General features: G+C 47.3%; 1 protein-coding gene across 3 annotated transcripts in view; it reads right to left on the reverse strand.

Moving 5' to 3' along the window:
- The window catches only part of FBLN5 (fibulin 5), a 93,055-nt gene that overhangs the window by 7,728 nt on the left and 69,288 nt on the right, over positions 1-16,039 (reverse strand). For all 3 annotated transcript variants that reach the window (XM_014483125.2, XM_005910254.3, XM_005910253.3), the window contains 4 exons: positions 14,196-14,315; positions 7,923-8,045; positions 6,718-6,844; positions 2,804-2,999 (listed from right to left, as the gene is read on the reverse strand). In XM_014483125.2, coding sequence (XP_014338611.1) covers positions 2,804-2,999; positions 6,718-6,844; positions 7,923-8,045; positions 14,196-14,315 — 566 coding nt within the window. The remainder of the gene's footprint in view (positions 1-2,803; positions 3,000-6,717; positions 6,845-7,922; positions 8,046-14,195; positions 14,316-16,039) is intronic.

The following is a 16,039-nucleotide window of genomic DNA, read 5'->3' on the forward strand; positions in this document are numbered from 1 at the left end:
ATCAAGAGGATTTTAGTAGGTGGTGACCTGGCCAAGACAAGGCCACCTCCTATTCTGCTGAGGGGAAAACCTAAAGCAGCTGATATACGTGATGGTATTTTAAATCCCCGAGAGGGGCATCTTTGTACCTTATGATTGGGACCTGCTGTGTCTGTACAGACACTAGAGGCCAGATTGGAGAATGCTGGCGGGCTGGGCTTATGCTCAAGGCGGCAGCAAGCCCACAGAGGCAGGCAGAGGTGGGTTCCGCTGGATGGCCACGGCTGATGGGAATGCAAGAAGGACTGACAGAGACGCAGCTCCATCTTTTTCATCTTGAGAAGTTCCTCTACCCTCAACTCATTCCGTCTTTTTACAAAGCCCGTGACCCCACTACAGTGTTCTACAGATGCTGGGTCCACAGGTGCGTTATCACATGTGACCTGGCCCTGTTAGAGTCTTGCCAAAAACATATTAGTGAGGAAACAGACATAATACTCGCTCCTGAGGCCTTTCTAATCTGGTATAATCCTGCTTCTGAAACCTCTCTGTTTTCAGATGGTCCCAGCCCCAGAGGCAAAGACTGGAAGAGAAGGGTTTGGGAGAGGGTGGGGAGAGCTCAGACACTTGGTTCTTTCACCAGCCCACAGGCTGAAGCTGTGAACTTCTGAGTCGAGTGCCCCACACTGACCCTGGAGGACCACATACTGTGTTCATTAGAAATGCAGATTCCCAAGGTGAACCATGGCCCCCAAGGGTATCAAGTCCTAATCTCTGGGCCCTATAAATATTACCTTATATGGAAACAGGATCTTTGCAGATGGGATTAAGTTAAGGATCTCAACACAGGGGGATTATCCTGGATTATCTGGATTATCTGCTGCTAAGTCAGTCCTGTCTCTGTGTGACCCCAAAGACGGCACCCAACAGGCTTCTCTGTCCCTGGGATTCTCCAGGCAAGAATACTGGAGTGTGTTGCCATTGCCTTCTCCGCTGGATTATCTGGGTAGGCCTAAATACAATCACAAGTGACATTCTAAGAAACGGGGAGATTTGATACACACAGAAGAGGAGGGACTGTGACAACAGATGCAGAGATTGGAGTGGTGTGGTCACGAATCAAGAAGACTGGCAACACCAGAAGCTGGAAGAGACAAGGAATGGATTCTCCTCTGTAGCCTCTGGAGGGAGCACGGCCCTGCTGACATCTTGATTTCAGCGCGTTCGTGGGTGTGCTAAGTCACTTCAGTTGTGTCTGACTCTTTGACCCCATGGACTATAGCCTGTCAGGCTGCTCTATCCATGGGATTCTCTAGGCAAGAATACTAGAGCGGGTTGCCATGTCCTCCTTCAGGGCATCTTCCCGACCCACTGATGGAACCCGCATCTCTTACATCTCCTGCATTGGCAGGTAGGTTCTTTACCACTAGCTCCACCTGGAAGTCCAGAGCAGTGGGTAGATTCTAGCACAGTGACAATGATTTCGGACTTCTAACTTCCAGAATAAATTCCTGTTGTCCTAAGCCGCCAAACTGGTGACAATTTGTTACAGCAGCCATCAGAAACCGATACACTAGGTCTTAGCCACCATCTTCTGAAATAAAGTCTCTAGAGAGGAAGTTCTGGAATTCACTTTTTCAACAAGCATCCAAATTCACACTGAAATGTGAAAAGCACAGCTGTAAGACAGTGGGCTCCAAAGACACGTGACCACTCCAGAGGCTGAGGGAAACGAAGCTCAGTAATAGAAATGGCACAGTACCACGTGTGTAATTTACAAATAAGCACATGCATTTAGGATGTGTGCTCTAAAATTTGTTCCTGATAAATCCACATCAATTTATCCTGATATGGCTAAATCAATGTTAGCCAACCAAACTTTCTACAGTGATAGAAATGTTCTGTATCCAAGTGAATACAGCAGCGGAGCACCTGAAATGTAGTTAGTGCAACGAAGGAAACTAATTTTTAATTTTACTTATTTTACTTCATTTTCATTTTAAATTTAAACAACCATATGGCTACTGTGTCGGACAGCACAAGTAGAGCCCACTTCTTTGAGGAATGCCTTTAAGTTCATTGCTATGTAAGTGCCATGAAGGCAGGCATTCGGGACCTTTTTGTTCATTGCTGCAGTCAGTTTCTAGAAGCAAATAGTGGGGACTTGATGCGTGTTTGAGTGTACGCTCAGTTGCTTCAGTCGTGTTGGACTCTTTTGTGACCCCATGGACTGTAGCCTGCCAGGGTCCTCTGTCCATGGAATTTTCCAGACAAGAATACTGGAGTGCGTTTCCTCCTCTAGGGGATCTTCCTGTCCCAGGGATGGAACCTGTGTCTCCTACAGCTCCTGTATTAGTAGACAGATTCTTTACCTGGGAAGCCCAGGGACTTGAAAGAATATACATATAAATATACAGACATAGATATAGATATGTCTATATCTGTAAATATAACTGAATCACTTCGCTGTACACCTGAAACTAACACAACATTGTAAATTGTCTATACTTCAATTTTTTTTAAATGGTTAAAAAAAAAAAGAAGAAGTGCAGGGAGAAAGAGACCTACCATTGCATCTTGGCCTAATTTCTCATTGCACAGATAAGGATCCTGAGGCTCACAGAGGAGGAGCAATGTTCTCAAGGCCGCTCAGAAAGTGAGAGGAACCAGGACAGTGGAGTCCTGACTCCCATCCACTTTCCCCTCCTGCCTCCACACCCACCCCTCCGAACTGCACTCTGGCCTGTTTCTAGAAGCACACTCCGGGCTAGACAACAGAACAGCTTGTGGAAGATGGTGACCACCACTCAGCAACCCCTCTTACCCGCATATAGAATTCTCTGCCCTCATTCCCAGACTTGATCTGGAAAATGTAATAAGCCCCAGGGTAGCGGGTCGTTGCTTGCATTTGGAAGATGTCAGCGGGAACAGAGCGTCCTGACACCACGTCCATATCCCGGTACAAGATGGTGAAGGGCTGGTCTCTGCAGCCAGGATTCTCCGCGGGACACATACAGCGGCTGTCGGGAAGGGAAATCATGTGAGAAAGCGGCAGATCCTTTCCAGATGCTGGTTGTACCTACCTCTGTGCTTGAAACATGGAAAAGAAGGACACCCCCTTTCTACCATCCAAATGCTGTGGCTGTGGAGGCCCTCTCCTTCTGTCTCTGGTCTAAAAACTCTCCAGCATGTAGGTGAGCCCTCTGTTTCCTAGAGAACGGCCTGTTCTGGCCAGTCAGATAGTCCTGCTACTGAAGCATAAACCTGAGTTGCCTGGTTTTCAGAACACTGGGACATCCTGTAATACACTTCATGTTTGTCACATATTTAGTTGGCAAAAGTGTGCTGCATAGTCCTTCACTTCCCAACCATCCATACTCATTGAGAAGCTTTAAAAATGAGAAATTACAATAGATGAATGGGTCTTGACTGGTCTTTTTTACATTTTCTATTGTACTTACCCCAGTCTGTGTGGAATAGAATTGGGTATTTCCTTTCTTTAAACAAAACATCAGAACTCGCTATGTACAAGATACATTAGGACAGGACTTTCAGATGTTAGGACACTTATTGCAATGATAAATTTAATTATCTTAAATTCACTCTTTAATAGGAGAAATAAATCATAGACGCAAATGTCTGATACAAAGCATCTCATTTGAGACACTAGTAATAGCATAGTCTAACTATGTATATATTTAACATAGTATAACATAGTATAAAGTTGACTCATTACCAAGGTATGCATTTTACAGACACCGCTGGATTTATCCTGAATCACCACCCCCATCTCTCCCCTCATTCCTGAGATTCCCCCTAGGGGTCCGAGTGCATAACAGGATGAGGATATCTGTTGATCTATGCCTTGGTGGCCAAAACTGGGAGTAAGTTTTTCTGTTTCTGTCACTCTCCCCTGACTTCCAATCCATCTTCAAAATCTATCCGTTCTACTTCTAAAATGTAGTCCAAATCCAGCTACTCCATCTCCACTGTGAGTGCACCGTCTTGATGTCTCACCTGGACCTTGTGACAGCCTCCTTGATGGAACGGAAGGCTCTCCCACTCCAACCTATTACACCGCAGGCAGAGTGCCCTTCGTCAAACATAAATCAGATTATGTCTGTATCCTGCTTCAAAGCTTCTACAGTGGCACCCATTGCAACTTGCAACTAAACACATACTCTAACCTCTAAAACCTCATGAGGTCTGGTCTCTGTTAGTTTCTCTGACTTCCTCACAGGTCACTGTCCATGTCATTGATGAGGCTGCAGCTTCTTCCCGTCCCTGAAGACATCAAGGTCACTCTTGCCTCATAGCGTTAAACACGCTGTTCCCTCTGCTCTTCTACTCTGTTAACATCGACTCACCTTTCCATTCCAGCTCAAGGGTCATTTACTCAGAGGGGCTTTTAGACTCCCCAGACTAGACCAAGTCCAGCCTACTCTTTCACTTTGTAAATTTCCATTCTTCCTGTTCACAGCCCCTACTACCATTGAGGATCATGCATTCATTATGTGACCATTTGTTCATCGTCTTTCTCCTGCACCAGCAATAAGAACAAACACCACAGCACCTGGCACTGGGCACAGACCAGGAGTTTGACTAACACTTGATAAATGAGGGTATAAAAAGAATTTTTAGGGGCTTCCCTGGTGGCTCAGTGGTAGAGAATCTGCCTGCAGGAGAGGTTGGAGCCACATGCAGGAGGTACGGGCTCTATCCCTGGTCTGGGAAGATCCCGTATGCCAAAGAGCAATTAAGCCCATTGCCACAAATATTGAGCCTGGGCCTGGGAGCCACAACTGCGGAGCCTTCACTCTGAAACTACTGAAGCCCATGTGCCTAGAGCCTGTGCTCTGCAACAAGAGAAGCCACCTCAATGAGAAACCCTCGTACTGCAAATAAAGAGTAGCCCCTGCTAACCGCAACTAAAGAAGAGCCCGAGAAGCAATAAACACCCAGCACAGCCAAAAATAAGTAAATAAATAAAATTACTTTTTAAAAAGGAATTTTTAAAGTTTTGTTTTTTTAAACAGCCAAGTCAAGATGTTCCGGGTGCCAAAATAGCCACATTAAAATGTCACATGTCACACAGAAACTAATTGTTTTCTAAAAGATATGTGGAGGAGGGAGAGATGGCTCCCAGCTGAAGAGGATTGCAAACAGCTGGGAGGTGGCACTGGCACCCAGATCTGAAAGATGGGGCAAGTCTGTCCCGGTGGCAATGGCAGGAAAGCCTTCCATGTGCAGAAAACGTGTGCACAGAAGCCGGGAGGCAGGACATTCCGGGGTGTGGGTGAAGGTGAGGGCAGGTCATGCTCAGGTTGGCAGGAATACAGGACACCTGAACAAGAAAATGAGCTGGATAAGGGCGGCTGAAGTGAAACTGGAATGGGGCCTGAAGGCAGGGTGCAGGAGTCTCCCAGGGCTCTCAGCGGCTCGTCGGGGCCCTGCCAGTAACACCAGCTCAGGGCGGGTCCCCACCACAGACAAGTGAGACCTGGAGAAACCCAGGGACAACCAGGAATGGGAGTCGGTGAGGGTGGAGTTCTGCTTTGCCACAAAGGGCCCTGGAACCAGAAATCAAAGAATGCTGTTCCACAGGGCTACTTAGAAGCACAGCTCTTAGCAGCCAGCAAAGACTCCTTTAGGACCTGTCTGTTCCTGCTTTGTCCTTTTCTGCCAGCTTTTGATCAGAGCAGGAAGCATACTGGTAAGGCATGAATTCCTCTTAGGAGCTGTGTCCTTAGAGGGCATGCATGATGGACGTGTCCCTTCATCCCTGTATCCCAGTTGGGAGGGCTGGGAGCTGTGGGGGTAGTAAACAGGTGACTGGAAGGGAGGAGGGCAGAAGACATCCGTGTGTGTGTGTGTGTGTGTGTGTGTGTGTGTGTGTGTGCGCGTGCGCGCGTGCGTGCCTACTGCAATGCACGCAGGCTGCAGTGGAACTAAAACAGTTAAATAGGAACTAAACAGTAAGAAAAGGAATTCCTAGTACACGGGGGCAGAAAACCACTGTTCTAGTGTATTCACTCTGTAGAGGTTGTCTTCACTTCGGTGCTCACCTCAACGAAATATTTGCCATCTGGTGATTTCATCCAATCACTATTGTGACTTCAAAAACTTGATTAGAGCAAGCTAGGTACCCTCAGTTATGAGAACTCTCTAGTGATCTGTCCAGCCTCTCGCTACTCCCAACAAGGTCCAGGAAGGCTGGAAGCATCCATTTCACCTGGGGGCTTGTCTGCAAGGCCGAGTCTCACACCAGATCAGGCCCACAGAATCAGAATTGGGCCACTAACAAGATCCCTGGGTGGTTTCTATGCATGTGATCTTTGAGAAGCCCAGCTCTAAAGACCCTGTATATCCACCAAAACAGCAACAACATCCAGGACAAAGTCATTAAAGGGAAAAGGAGATTCATGAACCCCAGCTCTCCTCTTGATTAGCTTTCTAGAGAATCTTCATATAGCTCTGGCACGAGCGGGGGAACGGTAGAGACGTGTGGTGGGGGAGGCGGGCGTGCATGTGTTGTGTTCAGTTCAGCCGCTCAGCGCTGTCCGACTCTTTGCGACCCCATGGACTGCAGCATGCCAGGCCTCCCTTGTTGTATAGGAGACAGTAGACCACATCTCCCACTACCCTGGGAGGTACTCTCTCCTTGACACCTCACCGGCAGATTTCTGAAACAGGCTCCTCATCCACATTCCCATCTCCCCAGGGGAAGCCACGACTTACTTATCACTGATCCGCAGATAAGGCTCCTCACAGCGGATGGGGTCAATGCACTTGAAGCCCCCTTGTAAATTGTAGCAGGTCTGCTGCAGGATGCACGTGTGGTTTCTGTGCTCACACTCGTTGATGTCTGAAATGCGTGATAGACAAGAGGCTGAAGCCAGGCAGCACTTCCGAGGTGCCGATCCTGGGGCCAGACGGGTGGGAGTTGGGGTGGAGGTGGCCTGAGTCTTTCTATAGAGCTACACTAGCCAGTATGGCAGCCACCGGCCACACGTGACCACTGAGCACTTGAAATGTGACTAGTCTAAACTGAGACGCGCTGTAAGTGGAAAATACAGATCAGAGTCCAACACTTTAGTAAAGCCAAAGAACGTAAAGCATTGATAATTTTTATATTGAGTACATAGTAGAATGGTAATATTTTAGATATATAGCTCTAAATAAAATATGCTCTAAAATTAATTTTACCTGTTTCTTTCTATTGTTCTAATGTGACTACTAGAACATTTAAAATTACATATGTGGCTCACATTTATAGCTCACAATATATTTCTACTGCTTGGCACTGTTGTGTGGAGAATTCTTGCTTGGTGTTGGGATAAGGCAAGTCCCAAGGAGCTTAAAATGAATCTGTTGCCCAGCTACCAGCCTCCTCCATCTGCCCCAGTAGGTGAGCATGGGCTGGAAAGCATCTTGAGCAGCCAATCTTGGGGAGACCCCACCCCCTTCACAGCCAGGGGTCACGACCCTTTGAGGCACGCAGCAGTCAGAGGATGCAGGTGGCCCCCGCCTACGTTCATTCTCTAGGAAGTTGGTAGAGAAAGGCTGACCAGGCTGCTCTCCAGGGACCATGAGAAAACCGGCTCATGGACCACGACCCGGCCATCAGAGGTCCTGGTGGGGTCTGGAGCCTTCCTCAGAGGGGCTGCAGAGACCTGCCTGGGGAGGCAGGACCAGCTGCGTGTACCTGCAGAGGGCATTCCAGCAAGGAGAGTTACCTTGTCCTTTCTGAAGCCAAAGGATGGGGTTGCAGGGCAGGAAGGTACCAGCCCAGGCATCCTGCCAAGAGCCTGCCACACTGGGAGTCACCAGCACCCATTCACACCCTCACCCCTGCCACCTTCCCCAGGCAAAGACATCCAGGTGGCCCCCTGAGCCAGCCCCATCTCACACCTCCCCCAGCTGGGTCCCTCTAGCAGCCTCACCCTGGCAGCTCCGGTTGTCATCCAGCAGGATGTAGCCGGCTGGGCAGGAGCAGAAGTACGTGCCTGGCTGGTTCACACACTCGTGTTGGCAGAGGAACTCAGAGAAGCTGCATTCGTCCATATCTGGGGGAGACAAGTTACACACGCCATTTATAATCATAAACTACCTGGGCATGGGAACTTACTGCTATTCTAGCTTTATTTATCCCAGCCTGCACACTCTCCTTGGTCAGCAAGGAGATGAAATCAGTCAATCCTAAAGGAAATCAACCCTGAATATTCATTGGAAGGACTGATGCTGAAGCTAAGGCTCCAATACTTTGGCCATCTGATGCAAAGAGCCAACTCATTGGAAAAGACCCTGATGCTGGGAAAGACTGAAGGCAGGAGGAGAAGAGGATGAGAGAGGATGAAATGGTTGGATGGCATCACGGACTCAATGGACATGAGTCTGAGCATGATGAAGAGAGACAGGGAAGGACAGCAAAAAGTCTGGTGTGCTGCAGTCCATGGGGTCGCAATGAGTCAGACATGACTTAGCAACGAACAATAGTAACCACACTCTCCTGACACATAGGATAGCTTCTCTGCCAAGAAGTTTCCAATTCATTTTTGAACACTTCTGGTGATGGGGAGCTCACTACCTACCAAGGAAGCCCATTGATAATTGGACAGCTCTAATTGGTAGAAAATTCTCTCCTTCATGAAGCTAAACTCTGTCTCCCTCAAGCTTCCAACACCGTTTGCCTCTGGCTCAGCTACATCATCTACTCATCACTGTCTCATTTTGCCCTGTAGGTGAATCTACCCTCTACATCTGGAGGTGAGATTTGTTTGTCTGCTGGAGTTTTCTGGGTGCAGAGCTCTTCCCCAGACCTAAAAAACACATTCACTGGACCTAGTCTTCTGAAAGGGCAACTTTACCAGTGCCTTGTTGTTATTTAGTCACTAAGTCATGTCTGACTCTTTGCAACCCCATGGACTGCAGCACGCCAGACTCCTCTGTCCATGGGATTCTCTAGGCAAGAATACTGGAGTGGGTTGCCATGCCCTCCTCCAGGGACTTTCCTGACCCAGGGATCAGACCCACGCCTCTTATGTCTCCTGCATTGGCAGACAGGTTCTTTACCACTAGCGCTTCCTGGAAAGCCCTAGTTACCAGTGCCAACTCCCCTCTAATCGCCCGCAAGTTGAGAAACAATATTATTCCTAAAATCACAACTAAAAGGGACATCTCCAGAAGGCCAGGGGGTGTGAATTTTATTAAAACTTCATTATATCCAAAAACTTCCCTGAGGGACTTCCCTGGTGGTCCAGTGGCTAAGACTCTGTCCTCCCAATGCAGGAGGCCCAGGTTCCATCCCTGGTCCAGGAACTAGATCTCACACGTTGCAACTAAAGATGTCACATGCTGCAATGAAGATCGAAGAGTCTGTGTGCTGCGACTAAGCCCTGGCACAGCCAAATAAATAAATAAATACTAAAAAACTTCCTTGAAAGGGAAAACTCTGTGTGGCATGGGGTGGCCCGCCTGCCTCAGGTGGTCCCTGGGATGTAGGACCTGGCGCTGGGCCACTCTCCAGCCACAGAGGTGGGGACCTGAAGAGGGAGCCATTGAACTTGTAGACTGTGGCCAGGGATACAAAAGCAGGCGCTCCAGAAGAGCCAGCTCTTCATCACACACAGTGTTTGGCAAGAGAACCCCCATTTGAGCCTCACGCGATAAGCACGCCAAAGAAAACATGTTTTTCTTTCATTTGTTGTGTTCCCGAAAACTTGCTTTCACTGGCTTCCCCATGTGACATGTCCTAGGATTGCTCTCTGGAATCACCCAGAGAGGGCGTCAGCGCATGGGAGGCTGCTCCTCCACTATGCGATAATTCCTGTGTTACATGCCTGCTATCTCTCACATTTGAGAAGGAAAAACTCCTTTCCTTCTCTCCCAGGGGCCTCCGGGCGATGGGTTAAGAGCCAGCAGAACTGAGATGCTGCTTTGAAAAGTTAAAGCACGCTCAGTGAGTCAGATCTGCTCTGTCCTGCCCACTCCCGCTCCCTGGGGAGCCTCGTAGAGTCTGGTCTTGGCCCCAGCCATCCTAACAGAGTGTCCTGTTTATTTCTGTTAAGCGTGTAGATTCCATTCATACCTTTAGTAGAAGGCAGTGGTAAAACCTGTCATTTCCTGAGGGCTCGCTGTGTACCAAGCCCTGGGTTACATGCGCTACACGCCTCATCTTATTCAATCCTCACCTCAGCCCTAGAAAGGGGTGCTATTACTAACCATACTTGACAGAGAGGAGATGGAGGCTCACAGAGATTAGGTAACTTTTTTTTTTACTTTTTGGCCACACCACGCGGCATGTGGGACCTTAATTCCCCAACAAGGGATCAAGTCTGCCCCCTGCGTTGGAAGCACAGAGTCTTAATCACTGGACCACCAGGGAAGCCCCAAGGTTAGGGACTTTGACTAAATTTACAGATAACGGGTAAGCAGTAAAGCTGGGATTTGAACCTGGCCAGCCAGACTCCGGATTCTATACTCATCAACACAATGCCATAATGTCTCTCTGAGTAAATCCTGCCTGAATTGGACTCCAAATTGGTGGATCTGGGGAGTCCTGGGCTTGGGAAGTTCCCTGGCTGGGGCTCGCCCCACTGCAGATGGAGAGATAGCAACTACCTCCACCTAACAGACCCCTCTGCTTATGTTAGAGTCACAATCCCCAGACTTTACTAAGGACTGTGGCTCCATCCTCCATAAGCAGAAATACAATGGACCTAGAGAAAAAGAGTTATGACAAACCTAGACTGCATATTAAAAAGCAGAGACATTATTTTGCCAACAAAGCTCCATCTAGTCAAAACTATGGTTTTTCCAGTAGTCATATGGATGTGGGAGTTGGACTGTAAAGAAGGCTGAGTGCCAAAGAATTGATGCTTTTGAACTGTGGTGTTGGAGAAGATGCTTGAGAGTCCCTTAGACTGCAAGGAGATCAAACCAGTCCATCCTAAAGGAAATCAGTCCTGAATATTCATTGGAAGGACTGATGCTGAAGCTGAAGCTCCAGTACTTTGGCCACCTGATGTGATGTGATGTGATGTGAAGAGCCAACTCTTTGGGAAAAACCCTGATGCTGGGAAATATTGAGGGCAGGAGAGGGGGACGACAGAGAATGAGATGGGTAGATGGCATTCAATCTTCACCTCAGCCCTAGAAAGAGGTGCTATTACTAAACATACTCAACAGAGGGGAGAGTGAGGCTCACAGAGGTTACCCATTCAATGGACATGAGTTTGAGCAAACTCTGGGAGATAGTGAAGGACAGGGAAGCCTGGTGTGCTAAGTCCATGGGTTCGCAGAGTCGGACACTACTGAGCAACTGAACAACAATAAGTAAGTGAAGTAAGTCAGAAAGAAATATCATATGTTAATGCATATACGTGGAATCTAGAAAAATGGTATAAAAGATCTTATTTGGAGAGCAGAAATGGAGACACAGACATAGAGAACAAATGTATGGATACCAAGGGAGGAAGATTGGGATCGGAAGAATTGGGAGACTGGGATTAATGTATATACACCGCTGCTGCTGCTGCTGCTAAGTCACTTCAGTCGTGTCCGACTCTGTGCAACCCCATAGACGGCAGCCCACCAGGCTCCCCTGTCCCTGGGATTCTCCAGGCAAGAACACTGGAGTGGGTTGCCATTTCCTTCTCCAATGCATGAAAGTGAAGTGTGAAAGTGAAGTCGCTCAGTCGTGTCCAACTCTAGCAACCCCATTGCAGACTACCAGGCTCCTCTGTCCATGGGATTTTCCAGACAAGAGTACTGGAGTGGGGTGCCACTGCCTTCTCCAGTATGTACACTACTATGTATAAAATAAATAGCTTACGAGAACAGACTGCATAGCACAGGGAACTCTACTCAGTGTTCTGTGGTGACTGAAAACGAAAGCAAGTCCAAAAAAGAGGGGATATGTGTATACATATAGCTGGTTCACTTTGCCATATGGCAGAAATGAACACAACATTGTAAAGCAACTGGACTCCAATAAAAATTACTATTAAAGACTGAAGCAAGAATAAAAAAGAAATACAGGCCAGTTTCTGGCAAGGAGCATAGTTTCAAGCATCCACATGAGAGTCCATCGTGGTTTCCTGGGTCAGCTCACTTAGCAAATCTCTAAGGGACATGGGGCTGCACAGAGGGGCCACAGCAGCTGGAACAACACAGCAAAGGTCACAGTTCCTGGCCAGGAAACAAGCAGCACAGAAAGGGAGTAAGTAGGAAGGGACAGACGACAAGCTCCCAGCAAACATCCCCGCAACTCCTGTCTGACTCTCTGTGACCCCATGGACTGTAGCCCGCCAGGCTCCTCAGCAGAGGGGAGATTTGTCCTGTCCATGGGGTTTTTCAGGTAACAATGTTTGAGTGGGTTGCCATTTTCCTCCTCCAGGGGATCTTCCTGACCCAGGGATCAAAACTATGTCTCCCGTGTCTCGTGCATTGCAGGCAGATTCTTTACCTGCTGAGCCATCAGGGAAGCCCAGGCCCACAGTGGACAGGGGTTACCTAAAGATTTCAGAAAGTGTGCATCATCACGAATATGGGGGAAAAGATGACCATTTTGGTTAAAGTGAGTCAACTGAAAATTTTTGCCAAAACACCAAGGATGGCTTCTTGACAAACCAAAAGTTTCTTACACTTAGGCTTAGAGAAAGTAAGTTAACACAAATGACACTGAGGTACCCCAGCTCATTTCATCTTTATGACTGCCCATGAAGGTGTTTGTTGGTTGGTTTGTTTTTTAACAAATGTGGAAACTGAGGCTCAGAAAGTGACTTGGCCAGGGAAGGCACTGAACGGGAGAGCTAGAATTTGAAACTGGCTCCTTCTGACTCTACAGTCTCTTCTCTGCAGGTGGCCACATTTGTGGATGTGCAGACAATTCTCCAAAAATGAATGACCCCACTGCGTAATGCTAAACGTTTCACCTCTTAGTTCCTTAGCCCAGATTCCCCAAAGGAGTACTACAGGAGGTGGGGAGAGACGGGGATTGAAATCTAGGAAGAAAGTAGTTTTTTATGCCTGAGGGTATCTTACGGCTATTTCTGGGACTGACATTTAATCGGCCTAAGGCTACTTGTGGCCGTATCTTTCCAGGCCCTGGGGAGAAGAGCTCGTTTGTTTCAGAGAATTCTGTCCCCAAAACACTCTGGTCCTATCTGAAGCTATCACACACGTTCCATTCATGGCCTGGGTCAGTTCCTGTTACGATGAAATCCAGGATTAGAAAACTTTCTATTCTGGAGGATGAAAAGATTTTCACACTCTAGGATATGGCCTACTTGTTTTGAAAAATACAGTGAAGCATCATTAGTTTGGACTGTGCTCCTTCACAATTGCTGATGATGCTAAAACTGAATAGAATGGAGTTTAAGTCAACATTTACAAAAAAACAGGAAAAGAAAGAAGAGAAGGAAAAATGAAGCAAAGAATGAAATATACATGGCCCTCTGCAGAATGCTATAGGAACGGATAGGAGTAAGAAGCTACTCCTATTCCCAAGGAGTTTACTGGAGTTTACAAGTTTCTAAGATAATTATGAGTCCAAGTTTCTAAGATAATTATAAGAGTCCACAAGCTAGCATGAGCAAAGAGTCATAGCTTCCTGGGCTTGGAAAGAATTTACAAAAGGTCAACTGAGCCATATGTGTTCTCACAATAAATTAAGATTTTATTCATTCAACATCCAATCATTCATTAGTTGATTTGAAAACTAGTTACTGCGTGTTCATGATGTGCCAGGTCTGAAGTTAGGCACTGATTGTAGAGATTTTAATAGTCTACATACATAATCTCATTCATTCAACACTCCCCCTCCCAACCCTACCCTGTGAGACTTGCTTTTATTCCTGCTATCATTCTGTTAGTACTATCTGCCCTATTCCCATGACTTGACTCAGTGCTGGGTGAAGACAGATAACTCAAACCAGCATGCAAAATTAGGCAATTCCTCTTCCTCTTCAACCCCATGTCAGATCCTAAAAGTTAGCTCCACTGATTTTTGCATTAAGGGTCAAATAACAAGGGACGTGCAGTTGCATGCCACCTTTGGGAAGTGACTCATCTGTTTTGTGTGCTTGTAACCCTGCTGCACTGGAAAATGTCCCAAACTGGAAATCTGTCTGGGAAACAAGAGGAAACACCTGTGAAGAAACCCCTGTCCCAGTGCCCCTAGGACAAGTGGAAGTCTCCAAAGCCAAGCTCATTACCACTGCAATGAACGCCATCATCCTCGAGTTCATATCCTGGGTCGCAGCGGCAGATGAAAGAGCCATAGGTGTTGACACAGGTTTGTACACAGGGATTCTCAGTTGCACACTCGTTCACGTCTGTGAAAAACAAAAGCATATCACTGACCATTCCCACAAGAGAATGTTTGTATTAACTTGGCAGAAGGATGCACCAGCAACGAAACCCACTACCACCAGGAGACCAGATCCACAGATGCCAAGGCTCTCCATCTAAGACCTGTCGGATGGAGACTCAGACCCCAGAGTGTCCACTGAAGAAGCCTGGGCTCCATCCACCAGATCCACAGATGCCAAGGCTCTCCATCTAAGACCTGTCAGATGGAGACTCAGACCCCAGAGTGTTCACTGAAGAAGCATGGGCTCCATCCATACTTTCCCTCTGGGGTTGCAAGTTAGGAAGGGTGGAAATGGCGTGTATACATATCATATACGTGTGCAGACATGTACACGTTTACACCTCCAAGGAAGTCTACTCTCCAAGGCTCGCCAACAGGAATTTCTAGGCTACATCTGCTCCTTCCCATCCCCGATTAGCTCTTACCTCACCCCCACTGACTTTGAAGTTCCAGATAAAGAGGTAAATAAGCATGATAATTTACAAAAGATAACCATTCACTATCACTGTGGACTGAACTGTGTCCCCTCCAAAATTCCTATGTTGAAACCCTCATCCCCACATGTGATGATATTTGGACTTGGGGCCTTTGGGAGGTAATTAAGGTTAAATGCATTCATAAAGGTGGGGCCCTTATGAAAAGAAGCACTGGGGCTCTTGCTCTTGCTCTTTCTGTTGTGTGATGACTGGGGGAAGGTGGCCACCTACAAGCCAAGAAGCACCCAAGCAGCCAATCATGCTGGTACCTTCACCTTGGACTTTCAGCCTCCACAACTGGGAGAAAGTAAATTTATGTTGTCTAAGCCACCACGGTCTATGGTATAATATTTTATCATGGCAGCCTGAACCGACTATGATAGATGGACTTAAATAATGTCACTGATTATTACAGAAGGATCTCGTACTCACCGAATCCTTTCACCCCATGTTACAAGTTCAGTAGGTTAAGGAGAGAACCACAAAAGGGCACAAGGAAACTTTAAGGAGTGATGGGATATTCATTGGGCTTCCCAGGTGGCACCAATGGTAAAGAACTCACCTGCCAATGCAGGAGACATAAGAGATGAGGGTTTGATCCCAGCATCTGGAAGATCCCCTGGAGGAGAGCATGGCAACCCACTCCAGTATTTTCCCCTGGAGAAGCCCATGGACAGAGAAGCCTGACAGGCTACAGTCCATAGGGTTGCAAAAAGTCGGACACGACTGAAGCGACTTAGCACACATGCATGGGATATTCACTGTCTTGAGCTGGCGATGGTTTCGTGGGGATATATGTTTGTCAAAGTGCATGAAATCGTGTGCCTTTAACAGTGCAGTTCATCTTATGTCAATTATACATCAACAAAGATGTTTATCTTGGTTTTGAAGTTGAGAGATGTGCCCAAGTCCCCAAGCTAGCAAGGGCACAGTTGAAAATGGGACGTGAGTCAAGGGTCTTTCCACAATATACAGGATTCATTCTGCAGAGCTCAGAGAAGGGGAGGCAAAGAGGGAGCCGTTGGTACAATGGCTCTGGCTGGCCCATTTTAAACTCCTCTCCCTGATACTCCATATGACAACGACCAAAGTGCCAGCTGAGGAAATTTCTATCCCTTTCAAAGTCCAGGGAAACCTCTTCAGACTCTTAATAGAGATTTGAATGCTTTCAGAATTAAAAGGGAAGTGGCTCGAGAAGTTTTCCTTAGAG

This window comes from Bos mutus, chromosome 21 (assembly GCF_027580195.1).
Source record: "Bos mutus isolate GX-2022 chromosome 21, NWIPB_WYAK_1.1, whole genome shotgun sequence".
Lineage (NCBI taxonomy): Eukaryota > Metazoa > Chordata > Mammalia > Artiodactyla > Bovidae > Bos > Bos mutus.